At 40.3% G+C, this 23,449-nt stretch overlaps 1 protein-coding gene and 1 long non-coding RNA gene across 3 annotated transcripts in view; both read left to right on the top strand.

Moving 5' to 3' along the window:
* Positions 1-23,449, top strand: part of ECPAS (Ecm29 proteasome adaptor and scaffold) — a 100,448-nt gene that overhangs the window by 3,642 nt on the left and 73,357 nt on the right. Inside the window, exons 2-3 of one of the 2 annotated variants that reach the window (XM_034664257.1) lie at positions 4,606-4,709; positions 22,863-22,993. In XM_034664257.1, coding sequence (XP_034520148.1) covers positions 4,688-4,709; positions 22,863-22,993 — 153 coding nt within the window. In that variant the 5' untranslated portion in view covers positions 4,606-4,687. The remainder of the gene's footprint in view (positions 1-4,605; positions 4,710-22,862; positions 22,994-23,449) is intronic. The other variant, XM_034664258.1, reaches the window with a different exon arrangement.
* On the top strand, positions 17,931-22,853 carry LOC117803005. The gene is made up of 3 exons (XR_004626534.1): positions 17,931-19,369; positions 19,537-20,019; positions 20,096-22,853. It is a non-coding gene; the product is annotated as an uncharacterized LOC117803005 (long non-coding RNA).

The following is a 23,449-nucleotide window of genomic DNA, read 5'->3' as shown; positions in this document are numbered from 1 at the left end:
GACAGAGATAGAGACAGCCAGCGAGAGAGGGAACACAAGCAGGGGGAGTGGGAGAGGAAGAAGCAGGCTCATAGCAGAAGAGCCTGATGTGGGGCTCGATCCCATAATGCTGGGATCACGCCCTGAGCCGAAGGCAGACGCTTAACCGCTGTGCCACCCAGGCGCCCCTGCTCGCTATTATTTTTGACTAGTAGTGATAATAAAAAGCAAACTTTTGGATGCCAGCATTGTTTTTTCCCTAATATTTTATTGTAAAAATCTTCAAAAATACAGAAAAGTTGAAAGTGAGTATTCATATACCCAGTACTTAGATTCTGCATTTGATATTTTACCACCTTCATCATGTATCTGTTCATCTTTCAATCCTTTTACAATTTTAATTATTTTATTTTTTAATTAAAAAACTGTGGTAAAATACACTAATGAAACTTATCTTAATCATTTTTTAATTGTACGGTTCAGTGGCTTTAGGTACTCCATCCATCCTTTTTTGATGTGTTTCAAAGTAAGTCGGAGACTTCTGTAAACGTACCCCTCAGTATTTCAGGACTAGCATGAAGTGTTTTGCATATATTCTTTTATTTGTCACAGTAATCCTAAGAGGTAGGTAAAATTATTATTGCTGTTTTACGGAATGGAAAACAGACTTTTTAGGTTCCCATGGTCCTGCAGCAAGTGAGTGGTGGCGTTGGATGCCCCGTGTCTCAGACACCGGCGTTTGCTCAGTCAGGCTTCAGGCTGTATTACGTCTGTCTGCCGTAGTCAGTGTTCATGCCGATGGAAAGATCTAGTCAGATGGGCTGCTAAATTCTTAGCTAGATGTTACTTTAGTCCAACTATTTGACTGCTGTTTAACATGCTGTGGGGTGCAAAAGAAGCACCACCGTCCACCAATGGAATTAGAATACTGCTGAGAGGAAAGAGAAAACATACGTGTAAACAAATATGTAAGGTCCAAAGTGTATGATTATGTAATATAGGTAATGCTAAAATCATATTATCTGTGGTTCCCACGTCTGCTATTTAGGGATGAATAGCTGGTACACTGGGTTTCTATAGATTTCAGATCAGCGTTTTTTATCTTTGTGTTTGAGGTAATACACATGCCATAAATTTAAATGAAATCTATGGTTGCTTTCAGTTGTGTCTGGCACCGCACTTTGTGGGAGCTCCCGAGAAGCAGAACTGTTAGGTTTCTCTTTTATTTCATTTTTATCGATTGACTGGTTGATTAGTATCATTGACATGTTGCCAAAAGGTAAGCAGGACAATCTTGGGCTGGGATTTCTTAGCATTTGTTATCCTTTCACAAATCTCATATAATTGTCACTTTGAATCAGGTGATTGTAAAGTTAATGTTTATTGAAAGCTTACCATGTGTTCTAGTCACTTTGTACATGTTGACTGACCGAATCCTTAAAACAGCCCTGTGAGTTTGGTGCTATTACTGTCTCAGTGGTGGAACTGCCTTCATGTTACAGAGTTAGGGCTTGAATTCAGATTCTCTGATTCCAAAGTTGATGTTAATTCTGACTGTTGTATTACTCTCTCTGAAAGGGAACATATACAGTTTATAACAGAGGAACATATGTCCCCCCCCCCCCCCCCCCCCGGGTCTTCACTAGCCTCCAGAAGAAATCTGCCATCGTGTATAAATTGTGGCAGTATCCTGAGGTTCATTGAATAGAAATATTAGAATTTTGGTGAGATGCCATGATAGAGAACAGTTAGTTCTGACTGGTAAAGATAATTCTGAAATCCAGTTTGTAAATTACTTAAGATCATAGTGCTGCAACTGTTTGGAATGGAATGAAATTCAGTGCAGGCAATGTGGGCTGATTTTTCTTCTAATATTATCCTCTGCCAGTTCATGGAAAAGTTGACATTGTGGTTATGTTTCAGCAGTGGACAGGGAGATTTCTGACAGAGGGAAGGAAGCATTTGAGACTTTTCACCTGGTCAGCTGTTCAGTGGTTTCATATTCTGGGCTTTATAATTATAAGGCATCCTTAGAATCTGATCTTCACTGGGATAAAGACAACTCAGGAAGGAGTACGGCCTGTAATCTTAAAGCACATTGACACTGGTCAGTTTGACCATTTGACATAACCATGGGGAACTTGACTTGCGAAAGTTGGCCAGATAATCAACACGTCAAATATCTTCTGAGAGCGGCTCTGCTAGTGCCTGGAAGCCTCGTGGCTCTTTTAGAGGGTGAGATGTGGGAAGCTGTCTGTGTAGCTGTGTGGGTGAACGTGATTCTGTGGCCTACTGAAATAGCCCCGGAGACAGCCATCCATGCAGCTGAGCTGATCTTTGTAGAAAGGCTAAATCAAGCCTGTATCGTTCAAATTTTGGTTACTTAGTCAAAGAGGAATGTTAAAATGGGAAATTATGATATTTCTGTTTCTTATCAACTTATATTCTAATTCTTCGTTTTCACCCCATTCTGTTTTGAATTATGCTTTCAATAAACTGTAATATTAAATAAAGGCTAATGTCAGTGAAAGTAGTTGGCACTGGGGCATTTGACCTTGTTCAGAAGATAGATGTTAAAATTATCGGCACTGCCAGCGTGCTCTGATGGTCTAATCCAAGTCTCTGGTCTCTGGTTTCAGGCCTGGCCAGTCTCTGCCTTGATGCTTGCCATCTTATATGGCTTATTTTCCCCACACATTTTCCAGTTTAAGTAAGCACACTTTAAAAATTGAGTGACTAACTTTTGGTCCTATCCTCATAGGGCTTATAATTCATTGTAGACATAGGTTTATATATAAATATAAATAACTGATACAAAGTGGAAAATGAAAAATGCCTACCACTGTTCTTTGGAAATTTCGAGTGAGAATAGCTTGAGCTAAGACAGAGAGGTTGGAAGATACTTTCAGAGAAAGTTTGAGTCTGATATGCTAGTATGGGGGTGCAATGGCTACATGAAGTATTGGGAAAGGAGATAAAATTTAGAGTTTGATGCTTGACCCTTTCTGCCTTTTATGCTCTTTTTATGATTTGGGATCTTTGGCAAATTATTTTACCTTTCTAGGTCTCAGTTTCTTTCTCATTAAATTGGGATAATAAGAAATACTTATAGTGTTGTTATGATTAATGTATATGAAAATGCATTATATAAACAGTTAAGCTCCACGTAAATTAGTATTATTATTTAGGTGGGAAGGCAATAGTAGACAAAGCTGGGAAGATAGGTTGGGACCGGCTTGTATGGGAATGCCAACACAACTAGTTTGGACTTTGTTCTGTAGACAGCAGAGGACCATCAAAGGCTTTTAAGCCAGAGTGTAACATGAGTAGGTCTGTTTTATAAGGATAACAGGTGGCAGTGGTGTAACATTGATTGCGTGGATCCAGAGACCAAGAGCAGCAAGACTAATTAGGAGGGTGTCACAGTGGCCAAGTGAAAAAAACCTAGGGTCTGAAGTGGGACAGTGGAAGTGGATTTGGCAAGGAGGTAATATAACCTAGAATCCCTAAAATAGGCAGAAATGATCAGCCAAGTAGATGAGTGGTGTTCAAGAGAGGGAGGAGTTAGAGATGATTCCAGGAATCTACCTGAGAGATTAGCGGGGGGGTGGGGGTGGTGGAGAGTAAAGTCTCTAGGCAGATTTAGGGAGGTGAAAGTGGAGAAAACAGAGAACGCGTTTATGTTCAATAAAGAAATAATTTGTTGAGTGAATGAGTTGAATTATCGAGGCGCTCATGTTGCATTGTTTAGGGAGACTGGAAAAGTAGCTGAAATGTCATGTGGAGTCAGAGATGATTTTGAATCCTGGCCCTGCTGCCTTTTGATTAATGTCTTTGAACAAGGGACCTAACTTCTGGGCTTTGGTTTTGTCATCTGTTAAATGGGATAATAACCAAACCTATTTCACAGAGTTGTTATAAGAGTGGGAAGACGTAACGCATGTTACGAACTTGGCATAGTGCTAGGCGTGTGGCTTCATTGGGTGTGGGAACTTGTTCTGAAGTTTGGGAAAGCGTGGGGGTGATGGTGGAGTCAGGGGAATGGGCAGATTGTCCGGAGGACAACTGTCTGGGGGCTGTGCCTATGTAGGGGTGAGAAGAAGACCAAGAAGAACCAGGGAAAGGGATCAGGAGTGCTGAGAGAGGGCAGAGGTTCCCAGGGTTATGAATGTTAACCATTTACATTCTCAGTTGTAATGTGCGATAACATGTGTACCCACCTACTAATACTCTTCTTATAAAACTGCTGTATAATTACACTTCCTTCAAATTTTAATGTAAGACTTTATATGTTTATGGTTTTTATGTATATGTACACATATACATATATGATTAAATCTATGTTGTATTGGTATTCCAGTGTTTTAGTTTTCAGTGAATAATTTTAAAGTATTAGCCTGTTACTTCTATAAAATAACTTTTATTTGTGGACATACTCCTTACTCTTTCTCCAGTTTGGTAATCACTATAATTTTTTTCCTCCTCAATCTGAATTTGCAAAGCAGGGCATCAAATTAGATCTTAGCATAGAAATAAAAAGTGCTTTTTTTTAAAAAAAATTTCTTAATGGTAGCTGTGAATATAAATCTTTTAATTGTTTTTTTTTCCTGGTGTTCTAAATAATAGATTCTTTATACAATTGCATATGTACGAGTGGATGAACCTACCATTGGTGATCCAGAGGATTTTTGTCAAGACTGGATAAACCATGTATCACATTGATTGTAGAGGTTAGTAGTTCCTTAGTTCCTTAGGATGTGTGCATTTTTTTTGTAGTAGCATTTAAAAATGCATAGGTTATCAAGTAGCAAGCAATTTCCTGCCAAGATCTTCCTGGGTTTTTCTCCTTTTCTAGCTATCCTGAGAGAGTTAGTGAGGTTCATGTTAGTTTATATATTCTTGAAGCCTCTATTCTGTCACCGCATAAACATAAATTTAAAAAATTGGCAAGAGAGAGAAAAAGAAAAAACTTGAAGACATTACTTAGCAGTGTGCACAAGGGAAAGACAATGAGTGTTAGTTTACAAGTAGTCATGTCTGCCACAATAAAAACTGAGTTTACATGCTCCAGGAATGTTTATCTGGAGTTAACTGTTTTATCTGTTAAAAAAAAAGGGGGGGGGCGCATTGAAAGAGGCATCATCATAGTCATTGGATATTCCTAATTCTGCCTTTTTGACATGTACTGTGATGGAAAAGCCACTAAATTCTTCTTCATTCTGGGGCTGAATAAGACTGGTGTCAGTGTCATTCTTGGATGATATTGGATGGTCCTTTGATTGAAATCTTGTAAGTTAAGATTGTAATTCTCTGATACCATGAGCTCCATATCCAGTGAGTACCTTGGATTTTGTGGCTTCAATCCAAAGGTGTATCTTATTGCTTTCTTCTAATTTAACTATTGCATTCCCTTCCCCCAGTGCATTGTTTTTCGATATGTATATTGTTGATGACAGTGTATGATTCCTTGATTCAGTTAGGTGGAATTTTGAAGGATAGAATGAATGGAATATTTTATAAATCAAAGTTCAACTTTAGCATAAACTTTGGTTTGTTTTCTCTATCTCACATATCTTCATTCCATTATAGAGAAATGGAAAACTGGGAGGTTGGAGGAATTGTTTAGAAGAGAAATGAGCACATTTTTTCTTTGCTCCTAGATTTTTTCTCAGTGCTTTTGGGGCTGTGACAGATGTGTTAATGAAATTATGATATACTGAAGGCAAGCAGGTCAAACCATAAATGCTGGAATTTAAGTAGTGACTTAAAGAAAGAACTTTCTAGAGTTTACACATCCAACTGAGCATCGTTCTAAGTAATTAGCTGCTTTGGGTGGATCTTAACTATCACGTGTTTGACTTTTATACAGTCTAAACTCTTGCATAGTATATATTATCTCCTCTAAGCTGGCTTTCATAAGCTGAACTAATCTTTCCGTTCATCAGTTTACTAACATTGATTTCTAACTGGGCACCTGCCAGCTGCTGTCTCTGGGGGAAAGGGCTTCCTGGGGAGGTGGGAGTGTTTGTGGAGCTCACCGCATCCGAAGAGTGGCACTTATTCATTAAATCTAGGGTACAGATGAGGGCTTCTGTCCCATCACTTGGCTCAACCCTGCCACGCTAACCATATGACTTCTTCCTTCCCACCCTCTGTGTGTGTGTGTGTGTTTGTGTGTGTGTGTGTTTGTGTAGGGGGCAGTGCGGTGTGTATGTGAGCAGGAGGAGGTAGCCTTGCTTAGGGGNGGCTCAACCCTGCCACGCTAACCATATGACTTCTTCCTTCCCACCCTCTGTGTGTGTGTGTGTGTGTGTGTGTTTGTGTAGGGGGCAGTGCGGTGTGTATGTGAGCAGGAGGAGGTAGCCTTGCTTAGGGCTATGCTGGGTTGGTAGGGGTCTTAAAGTAGTCTGACATCATATCCAGGTGGCTAGGACTTCGGAGTGGCAGGAGAAGAAAGACTCCTGTCCCCTTCCCTGCTCAGAGTCAAGAGTGCATCCTGGTGCAGGGGTTTCCATATTGGAGTATCTGCCTGGGTCCTGGGGGTGAGATGGTGGGCTAGAGGACGGGCAGTTGGTCTGTCTCATCACCTTAGTTCTGGGAGTGAGGGGTACCAGCAGGGACTGTGTCAGCAGGAACCTCCTGCTCCGAGCCTCATTGCTTGCAGAGGTTCTTCTCTCACTCCCCTTAGGGCAGCCCTGGCTGGAAGGAAGCAACTCCTGCAGGAGCCATGATGGAATAGATCCTCTCTCCATCTCGGGCTTATATTGATCATTACTACTGGACTTCCTGACATTCTCCTCTTAGGCATGTTCGCATTTATTTATTTATTTATTTAAGATTTTATTCATTTATTTGACAGAGATAGAGACAGCCAGCGAGAGAGGGAACACAAGCAGGGGGAGTGGGAGAGGAAGAAGCAGGCTCATAGTGGAGGAGCCTGATGTGGGGCTCGATCCCATAACGCCAGGATCACGCCCTGAGCCGAAGGCAAACGCTTAACCGCTGTGCCACCCAGGCGCCCTGGCATGTTTGCATTTAATAAGTTTTTTTAAAGGTGAGGAATGGGGCAAACATCTATTTAAAAACCTAGCAGTAGAGGTCAAAATTGAAAGTATTAATTCCTGAAGAAGTGCCTTGCTGGCCTCATTTGGATTTTGTCACTTAAGTATTAGTGTGACATTTAGTGAATCAAAATGGCATATAGAAATCAATAGATGATGCGGACTTTAACTACTTTAACCTTAGTTAGTATCTGGTTAGATCTGTAATTCACAGGATTGATCTACCAGAAAAGACAGAGTATTACAAATAAAATCTAGATGGCAGCTAGGCCTTCCTTACTCTTTGTAGTTTTAGCCTCACACTCCTAATTGCAGAGACTGTCAAAGTCCCGAGGTGGTTATCTCTCTGTCACCCCTCCACCCCCCATCACATCCTGTTTTTGTGAATTTCCCATAATTTACTTTACTTATGCTTTTCTTAGCTGTTAGGTTCCCATTTCTGAAAATGATATTTTGGTTCCACTCATGTCAGCTTGGACATGAAAACCCACCTGTTTCACTAGTTTACACATACACACACACACACACACACACACACACACACACACTCACTCCACTCTCCCAAGCATTTCAGTAATATAGTTAACTCTGGAAGATGTGAGTCATGGAGAAAGTCGTGGTGTAGAGTGTTTGACTTTCTGTTCTTTCACTGGTCTGTCCTCTCTCTCCATCTTTTTCTTTTCTCCTCTCCTCTCTGTAGTAATACTGCATCCCTCCTGATTTGGAGCAGACCGGTTCTGCCACACAATCAGACCTTCTAGAATTCCTCCTACTCTTTTTTTTTTTAACCCTAAGCACTGGTCATCGTATTAAAATACATATGGTCCCTTTTACAAGAGATTCTGATGTCAGGTATTATAAATTGTCTCCAGTCCCTTCCTTTCCCTTGCTACAGACGTTAAATGTATAAACTTCCAAATAACTTTTCTAATGCATGGGGAATTGCTATTTCGTACATTCAACAGGTATTGGAACAGCTCTCTGCAAGGGACTGCATTAAGTGCTGGGATGCCAGGAGATTTAAGTCACAGTTTCTCAACCCGAGAAGCTCTATAGAAGGATGGAGTGTAGAGAAAGAGTGGGTAGTTAGGTGGAATCAGATTGAAATCACACCTCAAAGAACTGCTTTGGTCTAGGGAAGAGAAGATTGGGCAGTTACGTAACATGTAGCAAAAGAAAGTGAGTGCCAGGAGAGATGTACAAGAGGTCCACGGGAGTTTGTAGGGCTCACATGGGATGTGTAAGTGTGCAGCAGGTAACGNGATGGGACGTGTAAGTGTGCAGCAGGTAATGTTTGAGCTGAACCTTGAATGGGGGGCTTTGGCTGTGTGGAGATGGAGAGATAGGCAGGAGAGGTTGGGAGAGGATTCCCGGTTGGGGGACTTGGTTGACCAAATAATTGGGCAGGGAAAACATGACACAGTCAGGCAGCTATTGCAATTTGGATCGCTGTTGTGGGAATTATAGGGTGCATGGTTGAGAAGATTCCTTTGGGGCTAGATTGGCCTACCATTAGGAAGGACTTTTTCTCTGATCTGATAATTCACCTTAGGCATGTGCTGGCTGCTTTTTTTTTTTTAAGATTTTATTTATTTATTTGAGAGAGAGAGTGCAGAGCGAGGCTGAGAGACCACAAGCAGGGCCAGGGGCAGAGGGAGAAGCAGACTCCCCACTGAGGAGGGAGCTCGACTCGGGGATCACTGGGATCATGACCTGAGCCAAAGGCAGATGCCTAACTGCTGAACCACCCGGGCGCCCGCTGCTAATTTTTTCTTTTTTTTAACTGTACTTTGATAGAAGTACTTCTTTTTTTATCCCTTTAGGCAAAGACCTGCTTGTGTTTGGACCCAGTTGTAAGCTGGCTTAAGCAAAAGCAGGGCACTTATTTTAGGGAGTTTTATGGAAACAAGAGGGGCCTTCACGAACTAGAAATCATCTAGTTCTTCCAGCTGCTCCCTGTGCCTTTGTGCTCGTCCTTTCTTCAGACCAGCTTCTTCTGATTCCGTTTCGTAGAGGAGGCTAAAGATGCCCACGCCCTGGCCACTGGCTTTAATTCTCCTACGTCCAGGCGCTCGAGGGAGGCTTGACTTTTTGGTCCCGTTTCTGAATTGCTGAGGAAGGTATGAATTGGATCAGGACCCATCCTCACACATTGGCTCTGTTGTGCGTGGTTGTCCAGTGAGCCTTCGTATCATTTCCAACCCCTTTCTCGGCTCAGCAGGGCTGCAGTTCAGCACGCTGGAAGGAACATTGGGTTTGGAGTTGGACCGTCCTGGAGTTTGAACCCAAGCCCTGACACTTACTACCTTACAGTCTTAACATTCTTCTTTTTAAAAATTAACATTCTTAGTGAATTTTAGGCTCTGTTTCTTTATCTGTAAGTTGGAGCTAACATTACCCTGCTTCAATAAATAGTAGTTTAGAGGGAGGTACTGCGTTCTAGTGTGTACTTAGAGGGTAAAGACCTTTCAAGGTTCAACTTAACGATTCTTTGTCTTATTAGCTTGGTGACCTTTGGCAAATCAGATCCCGAGCCTGTTTTTCATCTATAAATGCAGACAACAGTTGCCCACCTCACAGTGTTTTGAGGCTCAAAGGGCCATGTGACACTGCTCTGTGACTATAATGCGTTTACGTATATATGAATCACAAGAAAGTGAATATCAGGAGGGACGATATTTCCTTGAGATTATTCCAGTAGAGTTTAGTATGTTTCTGTGGTAACTTGATAGATCTTTCTCCGAATATCTTGTAGCTTTAGATGATGAATTGCTTTATGATGCAGGGGGCAGAGGTCTTGGTATTTTCAGCGTTGCCATTTCAATCTCGGCTTCCACTGAAGCTCTAACCTGATTAACAATTTAAAATTTACTTTCATATTCAGAAAAAAATAATGTTCTTTGTAGAAAACTTAAGCAGCCTTGCAAACATTCCTAAACCTGTTACCCTGAAATAACTGTTTTCTCTTTTTAATTCAAACAAGTAATTCATGCTCCTGAAGTAAATTAGTAATGACATAAAATTAAACAAGTCAAATAGAATCCTCTGAAATTCCATCCTATGGAGATAACCACTACCTTAAATTAAGTAACTTTTCCTATTCTTTTTGGTGGTGTATGCTTGCCTTGCATACTTTGTAAGAAATGTTTTGATGTTCAGGTTGTTATGAAAAGATGATACATTTGAGGAAATGGACATATTGCTGTTTCTTTTCTTTCTTTTTNAATACTGCATCCCTCCTGATTTGGAGCAGACCGGTTCTGCCACACAATCAGACCTTCTAGAATTCCTCCTACTCTTTTTTTTTAACCCTAAGCACTGGTCATCGTATTAAAATACATATGGTCCCTTTTACAAGAGATTCTGATGTCAGGTATTATAAATTGTCTCCAGTCCCTTCCTTTCCCTTGCTACAGACGTTAAATGTATAAACTTCCAAATAACTTTTCTAATGCATGGGGAATTGCTATTTCGTACATTCAACAGGTATTGGAACAGCTCTCTGCAAGGGACTGCATTAAGTGCTGGGATGCCAGGAGATTTAAGTCACAGTTTCTCAACCCGAGAAGCTCTATAGAAGGATGGAGTGTAGAGAAAGAGTGGGTAGTTAGGTGGAATCAGATTGAAATCACACCTCAAAGAACTGCTTTGGTCTAGGGAAGAGAAGATTGGGCAGTTACGTAACATGTAGCAAAAGAAAGTGAGTGCCAGGAGAGATGTACAAGAGGTCCACGGGAGTTTGTAGGGCTCAGATGGGACGTGTAAGTGTGCAGCAGGTAATGTTTGAGCTGAACCTTGAATGGGGGGCTTTGGCTGTGTGGAGATGGAGAGATAGACAGGAGAGGTTGGGAGAGGATTCCCGGTTGGGGGACTTGGTTGACCAAATAATTGGGCAGGGAAAACATGACACAGTCAGGCAGCTATTGCAATTTGGATCGCTGTTGTGGGAATTATAGGGTGCATGGTTGAGAAGATTCCTTTGGGGCTAGATTGGCCTACCATTAGGAAGGACTTTTTCTCTGATCTGATAATTCACCTTAGGCATGTGCTGGCTGCTTTTTTTTTTTAAGATTTTATTTTTTTATTTGAGAGAGAGAGTGCAGAGCGAGGCTGAGAGACCACAAGCAGGGCCAGGGGCAGAGGGAGAAGCAGACTCCCCACTGAGGAGGGAGCTCGACTCGGGGATCACTGGGATCATGATGAGCCAAAGGCAGATGCCTAACTGCTGAACCACCCGGGCGCCCGCTGCTAATTTTTTTTTTTTTTTAACTGTACTTTGATAGAAGTACTTCTTTTTTTATCCCTTTAGGCAAAGACCTTCTGCTTGTGTTTGGACCCAGTTGTAAGCTGGCTTAAGCAAAAGCAGGGCACTTATTTTAGGGAGTTTTATGGAAACAAGAGGGGCCTTCACGAACTAGAAATCATCTAGTTCTTCCAGCTGCTCCCTGTGCCTTTGTGCTCGTCCTTTCTTCAGACCAGCTTCTTCTGATTCCGTTTCGTAGAGGAGGCTAAAGATGCCCATGCCCTGGCCACTGGCTTTAATTCTCCTACGTCCAGGCGCTCGAGGGAGGCTTGACTTTTTGGTCCCGTTTCTGAATTGCTGAGGAAGGTATGAATTGGATCAGGACCCATCCTCACACATTGGCTCTGTTGTGCGTGGTTGTCCAGTGAGCCTTCGTATCATTTCCAACCGCTTTCTCGGCTCAGCAGGGCTGCAGTTCAGCACGCTGGAAGGAACATTGGGTTTGGAGTTGGACCGTCCTGGAGTTTGAACCCAAGCCCTGACACTTACTACCTTACAGTCTTAACATTCTTCTTTTTAAAAATTAACATTCTTAGTGAATTTTAGGCTCTGTTTCTTTATCTGTAAGTTGGAGCTAACATTACCCTGCTTCAATAAATAGTACTTTAGAGGGAGGTACTGCGTTCTAGTGTGTACTTAGAGGGTAAAGACCTTTCAAGGTTCAACTTAACGATTCTTTGTCTTATTAGCTTGGTGACCTTTGGCAAATCAGATCCCGAGCCTGTTTTTCATCTATAAATGCAGACAACAGTTGCCCACCTCACAGTGTTTTGAGGCTCAAAGGGCCATGTGACACTGCTCTGTGACTATAATGCGTTTACGTATATATGAATCACAAGAAAGTGAATATCAGGAGGGACGATATTTCCTTGAGATTATTCCAGTAGAGTTTAGTATGTTTCTGTGGTAACTTGATAGATCTTTCTCCGAATATCTTGTAGCTTTAGATGATGAATTGCTTTATGATGCAGGGGGCAGAGGTCTTGGTATTTTCAGCGTTGCCATTTCAATCTCGGCTTCCACTGAAGCTCTAACCTGATTAACAATTTAAAATTTACTTTCATATTCAGAAAAAAATAATGTTCTTTGTAGAAAACTTAAGCAGCCTTGCAAACATTCCTAAACCTGTTACCCTGAAATAACTGTTTTCTCTTTTTAATTCAAACAAGTAATTCATGCTCCTGAAGTAAATTAGTAATGACATAAAATTAAACAAGTCAAATAGAATCCTCTGAAATTCCATCCTATGGAGATAACCACTACCTTAAATTAAGTAACTTTTCCTATTCTTTTTGGTGGTGTATGCTTGCCTTGCATACTTTGTAAGAAATGTTTTGATGTTCAGGTTGTTATGAAAAGATGATACATTTGAGGAAATGGACATATTGCTGTTTCTTTTCTTTCTTTTTCTTTTTTTTAACTTTTTTTGTATCAGTGATTATGTAAGTGAAAAACCAGCGTTTGCCTTTTCTAATCCTAACAAGTATCCTTTCCTCCTTAACTCAGAAGTCAAAGTTGTATTTTTTTGGAGTGATCTGAAGAATGAGTGATTTGTGTGGACAGTTTTACTTGTGAGGAATAATTACATGTTTTCAGAAATATCAGTGCCTAATGGTGGATAACATTGAAGTGAAGTCCTTAAACCTTTACTGGTCATTTCTTCTTTGATAGGGGTAGAAGAAAGGAAGGTCCCTGCTTTGTCTTTACATAGAGAAATTAAAGACAGGTGAATAATATGAATTATAGAAATATTTAATGGAAACTAAGTGAATATATTTATTTTTAGTAGGCTTTTTTCCTGCATGAATGTAATAGTTGACATAAGCTAAACTGGAAATTGTTTTTTGTTTTGGGACTAAAGAATTTCAGTGTTTTGATATTTTTTTTGGTACTAAGTTTTGTTTTTTAAAGATTTATTTATTAGAGAGACAGTGTGCTCACATGTCAGGGGGTGGCGAGCAGAAGGGGAAGGAGAGAGAATTTTAAGCAGGCTCCACACCCAGCGTGGAGCCCAGTGTGGGGCTTATTTCACGGCCCCAAGCTCATGACCTGAGCCAAAATCAGGAGTTGGATGTGCAGCAGACTCAGCCATCCAGGTGCCCCTGAGACTAAGTTTTTTTAAATGAGTTTATTCTTTTTTAGAGCAGTTTTAGGTTTACAACAAAATTGAGAAGGCACAGAGAGATCTCCCATGTAGTCCTCCCCTTCACTCCCCCTTCACCCCCTCCCCCCCAATAGCATGGCTTCCCCCATCAGCATCACTCACCAGCATGGTACATTTTTAATCAAGGATAAACCACATTGACACATAATCACCTGAAGTCCATAGTTTATATTACAGTTCACTCTTGGTGTTCTGTATTGCATGGGTTTGGACATATGTCCATCATTATAACAACATACAGAGTATTTTCACTGCTCTAAAAATCCTCTCTTCTCCTCATATTCATCCCTCCTTCTCTATTCCTTCCTGGCAACCATTGATCTTTTTACTGTTTCCATGGTTCTGCCTTTTCTAGAATATTATATAGCTGGAATCAAACAGTATGTAGCCTTTTCAGATTGGCCTCTTTCACTTAGTGATGTGTCTTTAAGGTTTCTCCATGTTTTTCCATGACTTGAAAACTCATTTCTATTTGGCACTGAAAAATATTCTGTTGTTTGTATGTACCAGTTCAGTCATCCATTCACCTACTGAAGGACATCTTGGTTGCTTCCAAGTGTTGGCAATTACGAATAAAGCTGCAGTAAACATCCCTGTCCAGGTCTTTGTGTGGACATAAGTTTTCAACGCCTTTGGGTAAATAGGAAGGAGTGCAATTGCTGGATCATATGGTGACACTCTTTAGTTTTGTAAGGAACCTCCAAACTGTCTTTCAAAGTGACTATACCATTTTGCATTCCCACCAGTAAATGTTCTTTTTTTTGTCCTTCCATATTCTGTATGGTTCCTTTTAAGCTTTAAAATTCTGTGATTTAAATTTCTTTCTTTATCCTTGAAACATGGCTTCTTTCAACAGATTTTTTTAAAAAAAATTTATTTTTACTGAGGAATATTTGAAAAGTACATGAAAGTATAAAGAAGAAAAATTACTGATGTATTTTCTTCCCCCTTTTATGTAGTTGCATCCTAAAACAAAATTAGTATGGTGTGTATATTCTTTTTAAAATAATAAAATATTTCAAGTATGAAGAAAGTATAGAGATTGATTTTAGAAATACTTATGTAGGGGCGCCTGGGTGGCCACAGCCGTGAAGCGTCTGCCTTCGGGTCAGGGCGTAATCTCGGTGTGCCGGATCGAGTCCCACATCGGGCTCCTCCGCTGGGAGCCTGCTTCTTCCTCTCCCACTCCCCTGCTGTGTTCNTCGTGAAGCGTCTGCCTTCGTGTCAGGGCGTAATCTCGGCGTGCCGGGATCGAGTCCCACATCGGGCTCCTCCGCTGGGAGCCTGCTTCTTCCTCTCCCACTCCCCTGCTGTGTTCCCTCTCTCGCTGGCTGTCTCTCTGTCACATAAATAAATAAAATCTTAAAAAAAAAAAGACTTATGTATTTCCTACCCATCTTTGTCAAATCTTTACATTTTTTTGCTGTTAGCAATTTTTTTATTTAAGAAATAAATATTAGAGATATAGTTCAAGCTTGCTATGTCACCCCTTACAAATTTTCCTTTCATTCTCTTTTTTTCTCTTCTCTCCCCTTTTCCTCCTTCTTCCCTCTTCTCTTCTAGCCCAGAGGTTGTCCTTCCTGTGATGTGTATGTATATCATAGGCACCGTATATCTATTACATTTAAAAACTTCACCTAGGTAGAATCAGACTGTACATTTCCTTCTGCACTTAATTTCATTGATCTTAGGTTTTTAGGTATTGTCATGTTGGTCAGTGTGACATTTAACTCTTGTTTATTTTCACTGTCGTATGACCCTGCCACAATTTCTCTAACCATTTTCCTATTGACTGACATTTAGATTGTTTCCATGTTTTTGCGTTTACTGACCCTGTGTGTATGATCAGTTTCTTACAGGTGTTCCTTGTGCTTGTCTTTGCCTAGGAGAGTTTTAAACTCCAGGACACTGTTACACAAAGTATGGTCTAAGGAAGGGAAAATTATTTTCTGCAAATAGGGAGCTGTGGAAGAATGTAAATTAACTATCATTGTTAATTGATTTAACGTTTCTAATCCTAGTAAAACGTTCTCAAGGAAGGAAGAGTGTTCCTTATCTTTTTCTTACTGGTGACAGTTTGCAGCGGGGTTACTTTGAATAGCACTGCTTTAGGGCATGTTACCCTGGCGTAGAATTGCTAGAGATTTGTTTTCAGAGATTGTATTGGTGTACACCCCGTCAGCAGTGAACTCAGATACCTCTTGGTTTGTTTCCAGTCTTTGCCAACCATGGTAGTTAGATTTGCAAAGTTTTTCTGATGTGTAGGGTGCGATGTTGTATCTTATTGTGTTAATTTTGCATATTCCTGATCAGTGTGATTGAACATCTTTTTATGTGTTATTTAGTATATGGGTCTCATCTCTGAATTGCTTGTTTATATCCTTTTTTATTTAAAAAAATTGGCAGTAATTTGCTTTTTCTTGATTTGCAGGAATGTTTACAGTATTCTGTATTCAAGTCCTTTTCATCTAAAAGCATTGTTGCTATTTATAACTTATCTTTATTTTATGATGTGTTTTATGATATTTTTAAATCTTAACCCATTAGTCTTTTATGTTTTGTGCCTGAGTTTTAACTTTCCCTTCTCAGTTTTACTTTAAAATCTTTAAAATTCTACTTTTTACATATGTCATTAATCTACCTGCAAGGGATTTTTAGGTATTTCTTTTCTATATGGGTAAACAATTTTTTTCCAGTTTTCATTGACTAGTCTGTTTTTCATTTCCCTAGTTCTTCTGACCCCATTTCTTCCGTTTTCTTCCTACTTCCTATTTGTGTATGCTGCCTATCATTTCCTTTTTTTGATTTTCCTTCCCTTTTCCTTACATGCTGTTGTCTTGGGCACTCTGTCTCCCTACTTTCAGCATACAACTAGCATATACAAGTGCTGCAGACCTCTGCCACATCCTCGCCTCTTCCTTCTTCACTCTGCTGATCCATGACCACCAGGCCCTGACACAGGATGGGGTTTCAGTAAATACTTGAATGAGTGCATGCGTGATCTTGTTAGGGAAGGTATGCTTCACAGTGGAATTAGGAGGGTGCTGGGCCTTGAAGGAGGAGAGAATTTAGATGAGCAGGGAGAAGGAGGAAGGGTGAGTTGCAACTTGACACATTTGGTGTTAGCTTCCGATTCATAGTGGTGAGCTTTCTCTAGTGTCATTTGCTTTTTGTACATTGTTCCATTTTGTCTTAACGACCACTTGAATGAGACAAAGTGACATGATCTTTGGGTGATGCTCTCAAACAGGGCTCCCTGTGTCTGATGTAGTATGTGTAGCATAGTGCCCTATAGAAAGTAGGATCATTGTTGCAGACAGTGGCACAGCGTAGGCAAGGTTTTGTAGACTGAAGGTCAGAAGACCCCATTCTAGTTCTTGCCCTGCTGCTTATTACCTCTGTGAACTTAGGTGAGTCCCTAAAACCCACTGTGTTTTTTATGTTGAACAGTCTTTCAGTCCTCTCCAACTGTGAGTTCAGTAGAAACCTTTCTTTATAGTATAGGTTTCAAAATAAATTTTTTTTTCTTGGGTGGTAGTTTCATGGATGTTTATAATAATTCATGAAACTGCACACTTCCATTTTGTGCATTTTTGTAAGTGTTTTATTTCACAATGAAAAAGATTTTAAAAAACTCACTAAAGTCTAGGTTTCTTACATCCATGGGGTCTCCTTCCTTCCCCCTCAAAAAATTCTGGCCAGATTGAAGACTTGAATGCATAAAGCAGAATCATAAGAGCAGGAAGAAAACATGGATAAATATATGTGGCAGGGGTCTCCAAGGCCACCCCCAGGTTTAGTGAGTTGTTAGGAGAATTCATAGGACTCCGCATATATTTGTCATGTCTAAGATTTATTACAGTGAAAGGATAAAAAGCAAAATCAGCAAACGAAAAGGCACATGGAGCGAGGTCCAGAGGAAACCAGGTACAGGCTTCCAAGAGTCTTCTCCCAGTGGAGTCACACAGGACGTGCTTAATCCCTCTAGCAATGAGTTGTGACAGCATGTGTGACATGTTGTCTACCAGAGCTGCTCATTAGAGGCTCAGTGCCGAAGGCTTTTAATCAGTGCTGGTCATGTTGGCATCTTCTACCTAACACGTACCACAATTCCAGATTCTGAGAGGGAAAGCAGGTGTTCAGCATAAACAGTATTGTTCGTACAAAGAGTTTAGGCCCAGTGAGCTACCCTTAGCAGTTCTGGGAGTGGGGGGATCTCTCCTGAAACCCATTTCCAGAGGCCAGCCAGGGGCGGGCCTGGCAGGCGGGCGTTCCTAAGGATAGCCATCTCAGGCCTGCTGTGTTAACTCTTTTCTGCAGAATATACTATTTTTTGTAATCTTAGAGTAAGAAAGGCATTTCTAAGCATGACTAGAAGCTCTGAAACCATAAAAGGAAGGAAAAAACTTAGATATGGAAAGAAAGTACTGTACAGTCAAAAGGCATACTAGGAAAAAAAAGTATTTATGATGTGTGGGAGAATAGGGGGAGACTTTTTTTCCCCAATATATAAAAGCTTTTATAAGTCAGCAACGCAAAAGAATAATGAGTAATTTGCTGAAGATATTTCAATAGACCAATAAATATTTAAGAAGATACTTTACCTCAGTGATAAAATAGGTATAAAGTAAGACAATAGTGTGATCCCTTTTCATCTATCATATTCAGCTAAGATTGATTACTTACAGTCTTTATGAAATCGATTACTCAGTGGAGGAGTGGGTATGGGGAAATTGCTACTTGTATACACTGCTGGTGGTAAAAATTAGCACAGGCTTTTTAAATTAAGTTTTTAATTTTAACTCCGGTATAGTTAACATACAGTGTTACATTAATTTTAGGTGTACGATATAGTGAATCAACACTTCATGCATTACTCAGTAGCACAGACTTTTTGAAGGGTATTTTTTGCAAAATCTATTAAACTTGATGACACGCCTACCCTTTGACTCAGCAATTCCATTTTTAGGGCTTTAGCTTACAGAAACCCATACAAGTGCACAGATGCATGGATAAGAATGTTCTTTGAAGCATTGTTTGTGGTACTATAAAACTGGTAATGAGACAAATAGAGGGTTAGTTAAATACATTATACTACTTCTGTAGACAAAGTCTCCCTGCAGCCATTATCAATTAGATTTTTATTTAGTGCTACGGAAAGATATTTAAGATTTTATATGTATCCAAACATTTTTTTAGTGTTCTTCTTTTGGTATTTAAAACCTGACCTGAATGGATATGTGGTTCTTTATAATCTTCGATTATCCCACTTAGTGTGAGTGCCCCTATGTTTTATTACAGAAGTATGAATGTATCTGATTACAGGGACTGCTCTGGAACCATTGGATGGATAGGGTTATTTGAAATACACAGTATATACACTGTATTATCATTCTAAAATCTAAAAAGTTCTGAGACATATATTCCTCCGAAGGTTTCTGGTAAAGGACTTGTATTAATCAAAAGGAAAAAGAAAGGCAAACTGTAAAATAGTGTATGCCATATTCCAGTTTTTAGGTTAAAATAATGTTAGTTTTATGAACAGGAAGTAGTAGTTCTCCACACTTAACAGTGATTATCCGAGGTTATGGCAATGTCTTTTTCTCATAAGTGAAAATAATTTGATACAAGTTTGTGTACGATGAGTAATGTCGGAGTTGTGGAGAGGGTGGAACTGGCTTCTGCCTCTGAAGCAGTGTTTGTCATTATCTCAGATACCGTGTGATGACCCAGTCTGTGTGAAAGATGAATTTGAGTGTTGGATTCCTTTTGAATTTTCAGAACTTTTGGTTACAATCCTTCTTGTTACTGAATAGACACTTTTGGGGTCCCAGGCCTGATTTGCCTTGTCACTTTCATGAGGTGGTTNAGGATCTCGCTTCCTACAACTAAAAACTCAGTCTGTGTGAAAGATGAATTTGAGTGTTGGATTCCTTTTGAATTTTCAGAACTTTTGGTTACAGTCCTTCTTGTTACTGAATAGACACTTTTGGGGTCCCAGGCCTGATTTGCCTTGTCACTTTCATGAGGTGGTTTCCTGGTTTGGGTAAGGGCACAGAGTTCAGTTTTTTTTTTTTTAAAGATTTTGTTTATTTGAGAGAGAGCACGAGCGTGAGCAGGGGGTAGGGGAGGCAGAGGGAGAAGCAGGCTCTCTGCTCAGCAGGGAGCCCGAAGTGGAACTGGATCCCAGGACCCTGAGATCATGACCTAAGCCTAAGGCAGACGCTTAACCAACTGAGCTGCCCAGGCACCCCCAGAGTTCAGATTCTTTCTGTGCCTCTCAAAACAGGTTTCAGGGACCATACTATTGCTGACTCTTACTATTTTGTTAGCTTTGACAGGTTGATAAATTTAGTACTTGATTCTATCAGCACTTATTTGCATTTCTTTTCATAAAGCTTGAACATGATTAATTACCTTTAATTTAAAGGTGTATGTAAAGATGGCGTAGGCGTGTTCCAGTGATCCTCCTCGAAGGGGAGTGTGTGGGAGGCTTCCTCTTCCTCTGGTAGGTACGCTTAGCCCATTTTGGAGGGACCCCGCATGTTTGGTGCCNAGGGTGTGGGAGGCTTCCTCTTCCTCTGGTAGGTACGCTTAGCCCATTTTGGAGGGACCCCGCATGTTTGGTGCCCTTTTGGCATTGCCATAGTCCCATCATCAACACTTTTATTGCATTTAGGATGCTACATTTTCTTTTCTAGTGAGGGTACTGGGGATCCGTAGGAAGAAACCGAACGGTTGTATGAAAAACCAAAGAGACCGATATCCCTGGGTTTTTTAATCCTTCGGTACAGATTCTCTAGGTCAGTTTGTTACGAAGAGTTTAACTTTCTGCCTTCTTCCTCAAAGCAATTCCTCCATCGTTTCTGTAGCTAAAATCTGTGGGCAGTGTTTGCTGCCTGACATCTGTGAGTCACTGGGGCAGAGCCTCCTGTGACTGGCACCAATATTGCAGATTGATCTGCAATCCGCACTTCGAATCACTTAGAACCATCTGGTCTGCTACTCTCACAGCCATCCTGCCTGCCTTTCCTCCTTTCTTCTTCCTTACTCTTTTCTTCCTTTATTATTAATCTTAAAAGCTAAACTTTGAGACTTTATTTGGATTTCATCACTTTTTCCCATTAATGGCCTCCTTCTGTTGCAGGATCCAACCCAGGGCCTTAGTTGTCTCCCGGTCTCCTCTGGTCTGTGACAGTGTCTTAGTCTTTCCTTGTGTTTCACCATCTTGACAGCCTTGAGCGCTACTGGCCGGGTATTCTGTACAAGTTCTTCCAATTTGGGGTTTTCTATTCATTTTACTGATAATTATTTGAGAGGGTCTGGGGCTTTTGAAAGACCATCACAGAGGTGCAGTGCCCTTCTTGTCACATCCTATCCGGGATCATGATAGCCACGTGACATCAGTCATGGTGTTAACTTTCATGACTTGGTAAAGGTAGTATTTTACTATCAAGTGTCTTCACTGTAGAGTTCCCATTTCCCTTTTTCCTGTTTCTGTTCTTTGGAAGCAAGGTCACTAAATCTAGTGCCCCCTCTTAGAGAGGGTGGAGGCAGAAATGAAGCTGTACTTCCTGCAGGGGGAACTATCTTCATATATTATTTGGAATTCTTTTAGAAGAAAGATGTGTTTCTTTTCCCCCAGTGAATTTAATCATTTAATCATTGATTTACATCAGCATGGATTCACATAGATTTATTTTATACTTTGGGTTATAATCCAATACTGTTATTTATTTTGTTCCTCAAGTCATTCCAGCCTTGGCCGTATTGGAACTCCTTCAGGGGGCTCCTGGAGACCTTTGACACGCTCCAGGGCCCATTTTCTTCCTAGCACGACAAGATGCGTCAGGTTCCTCTTGCTTTGTCACTGCTCCGGCCCCAGAACCCATCAGTTTTTCAAGGGGCCTCATTCCTTTTTTTGGAGAATGGTATTTAAAAATCAAGATCTGGGTGCAGGGTGTGCTTGCTGCTACCAGAATGTCTTGCCCCTGTGTGTGTGTGTCTTTAAAAAATTATGGAAAATATCAAGCATACACAAAAGTACAAATGCTCAGTATCTGTCATGCAGCTTGAACAGTTACCGATTAGAGGCCAATCTTGGGTTCATTTATATGGGCTCTCCCCATTCTTCACCCCTCCGTCCCTGATTATTATTTTTTATGAGGACCCAAATGAGGCTATTAGTTTATGTATTTATATTAAAAAAATAAAAATTGTAGATATTTAAGGTGTACAACGTGATTATTTGATATATATGTACATGTAAAATGATTACTCTAGTCAAGCTAATTAATACATCTTCTCACATAGTTATCTTTTTTTGTGTGTGTGGTGAGAGAATCTGAAATTTACTCTCTTAGCAAATTTCCAGTACGCTCTCGGTTATTTCAAGTAAATCCCAGTAATTATATTATTTCACCTGTACATATTTTAGTCTTGATCTCTAAAAAATAAAGATTCTCTTAAATAAAATTTTAAACTGAGGTATGATAGAGTAGTAAGTATGACAGTGTAGAGCTTTATGAATTTTTATCAACGTATATATCTCTGTAACCATCATCCAGAGCAAATACAGGGCATTTCTAGCCCCCCAGAAGCCCCCTCGATCACCAGTGATAATTTTTATAAGAACTTTTAAAAACAAACATAAACCACAATACCATTATTACACCTAAGAAATGAACAGTCTTTCCTTAAAATCAAATGACCTAGGCATTTGCAATTGGGAGGTTCCCCTGTGACTACCTCTTCCCTCCCTTGAAATGTCCTGGCTGCTTGTTCTGTACTTTGTCACAGTCTGGGTTCTGCTGAGAGCATCATGGTGCTGCTGTTCAACGTGTCTCCCTCATAGAGCCTTTCTCGGGTGAAACTTGTCTCTCCCGTTCTGTTAGGTAACCCCCACAGCAGTGGGCGGTGGTTCTGTCTATGGAGAAACTTCATCAGGAAGGTGGCTTCACCAAACAGTTATTGTCCCCGGTGCTGATGAAAGTTCTCCTTCCCTCTGCTAGCTGGATCTAGAAGATTTCTTCAACATTTTTGTATTCTTTTCAGTATGCAAATCCTGTAGAAGAAAGGAATAACTGTCTGTAGAAGAGAATTTTGCTGTTCTTGGCTTTGCTTTCCTCTCTTCTAGTGGCTAAATGACCAGGACAGTTGTAAGAAAGTATAAATAACTAGTAAACCTTTTTTAGTGTTGTTTCCTAGTATGTCAGAGTCATCTGCATGCAGGGCTAGTTGTGGTTAATCATGACTGAATGATCTGCAGTACAGAAAAAGGATGAAGCTATAAAAATACTTAGTTTTGGTTATGTTTGATTTGTTAAGTTCTCCTTTTTTTCTTCTTGTATTATAGATCAGCTTGAACGGGTCTTTTTACGACTTGGCCATGCTGAAACAGATGAACAGTTACAGAATATTATATCTAAATTCCTTCCTCCTGTTTTGCTCAAGCTGTCCAGCACCCAAGAAGGAGTACGCAAAAAGGTAAGCATGTTGGGACAGTTGGGGGAATTAAATGGTGAGTAAATGGGTATATATTATGAAGTGAGTTTTCTTCTCATTATTGAAATCTAGGTTCATGATCTCATTGTGGCCTTTCAAAATGGAGAGTAAGTCTGGGACCAGCTTACGTGATTTAAAAGTAGCTTTTGTATGCTTAGCACAGCTGCATTTCGTACCAACCGTACACTTGGCATCATTGCCAGATGATATAACAGATAATTATTCTGAATATGTGGAGGCTTGATCTAAAATCCATGCCCTTGATTCCAATATGAAAGTCAGGTGATGATGGGACAAAAATATTCTTTAGCATTGGCAGACTCTGACTACCACCTTTATGAAAATTAAGCAAAATAATTTTTTAAAAAAGCAAGATACCATACAGCTCCTGTTTTAGGATTCTGGAAAATACTGTCACCAAAAGTTGGGTAACTATCA

The sequence above is a fragment of the Ailuropoda melanoleuca genome, chromosome 7, assembly GCF_002007445.2.
Source record: "Ailuropoda melanoleuca isolate Jingjing chromosome 7, ASM200744v2, whole genome shotgun sequence".
Lineage (NCBI taxonomy): Eukaryota > Metazoa > Chordata > Mammalia > Carnivora > Ursidae > Ailuropoda > Ailuropoda melanoleuca.
The sequence above is the reverse complement of the archived record's forward strand: the minus strand, read 5'-3'. Positions and strand labels throughout refer to the sequence as shown.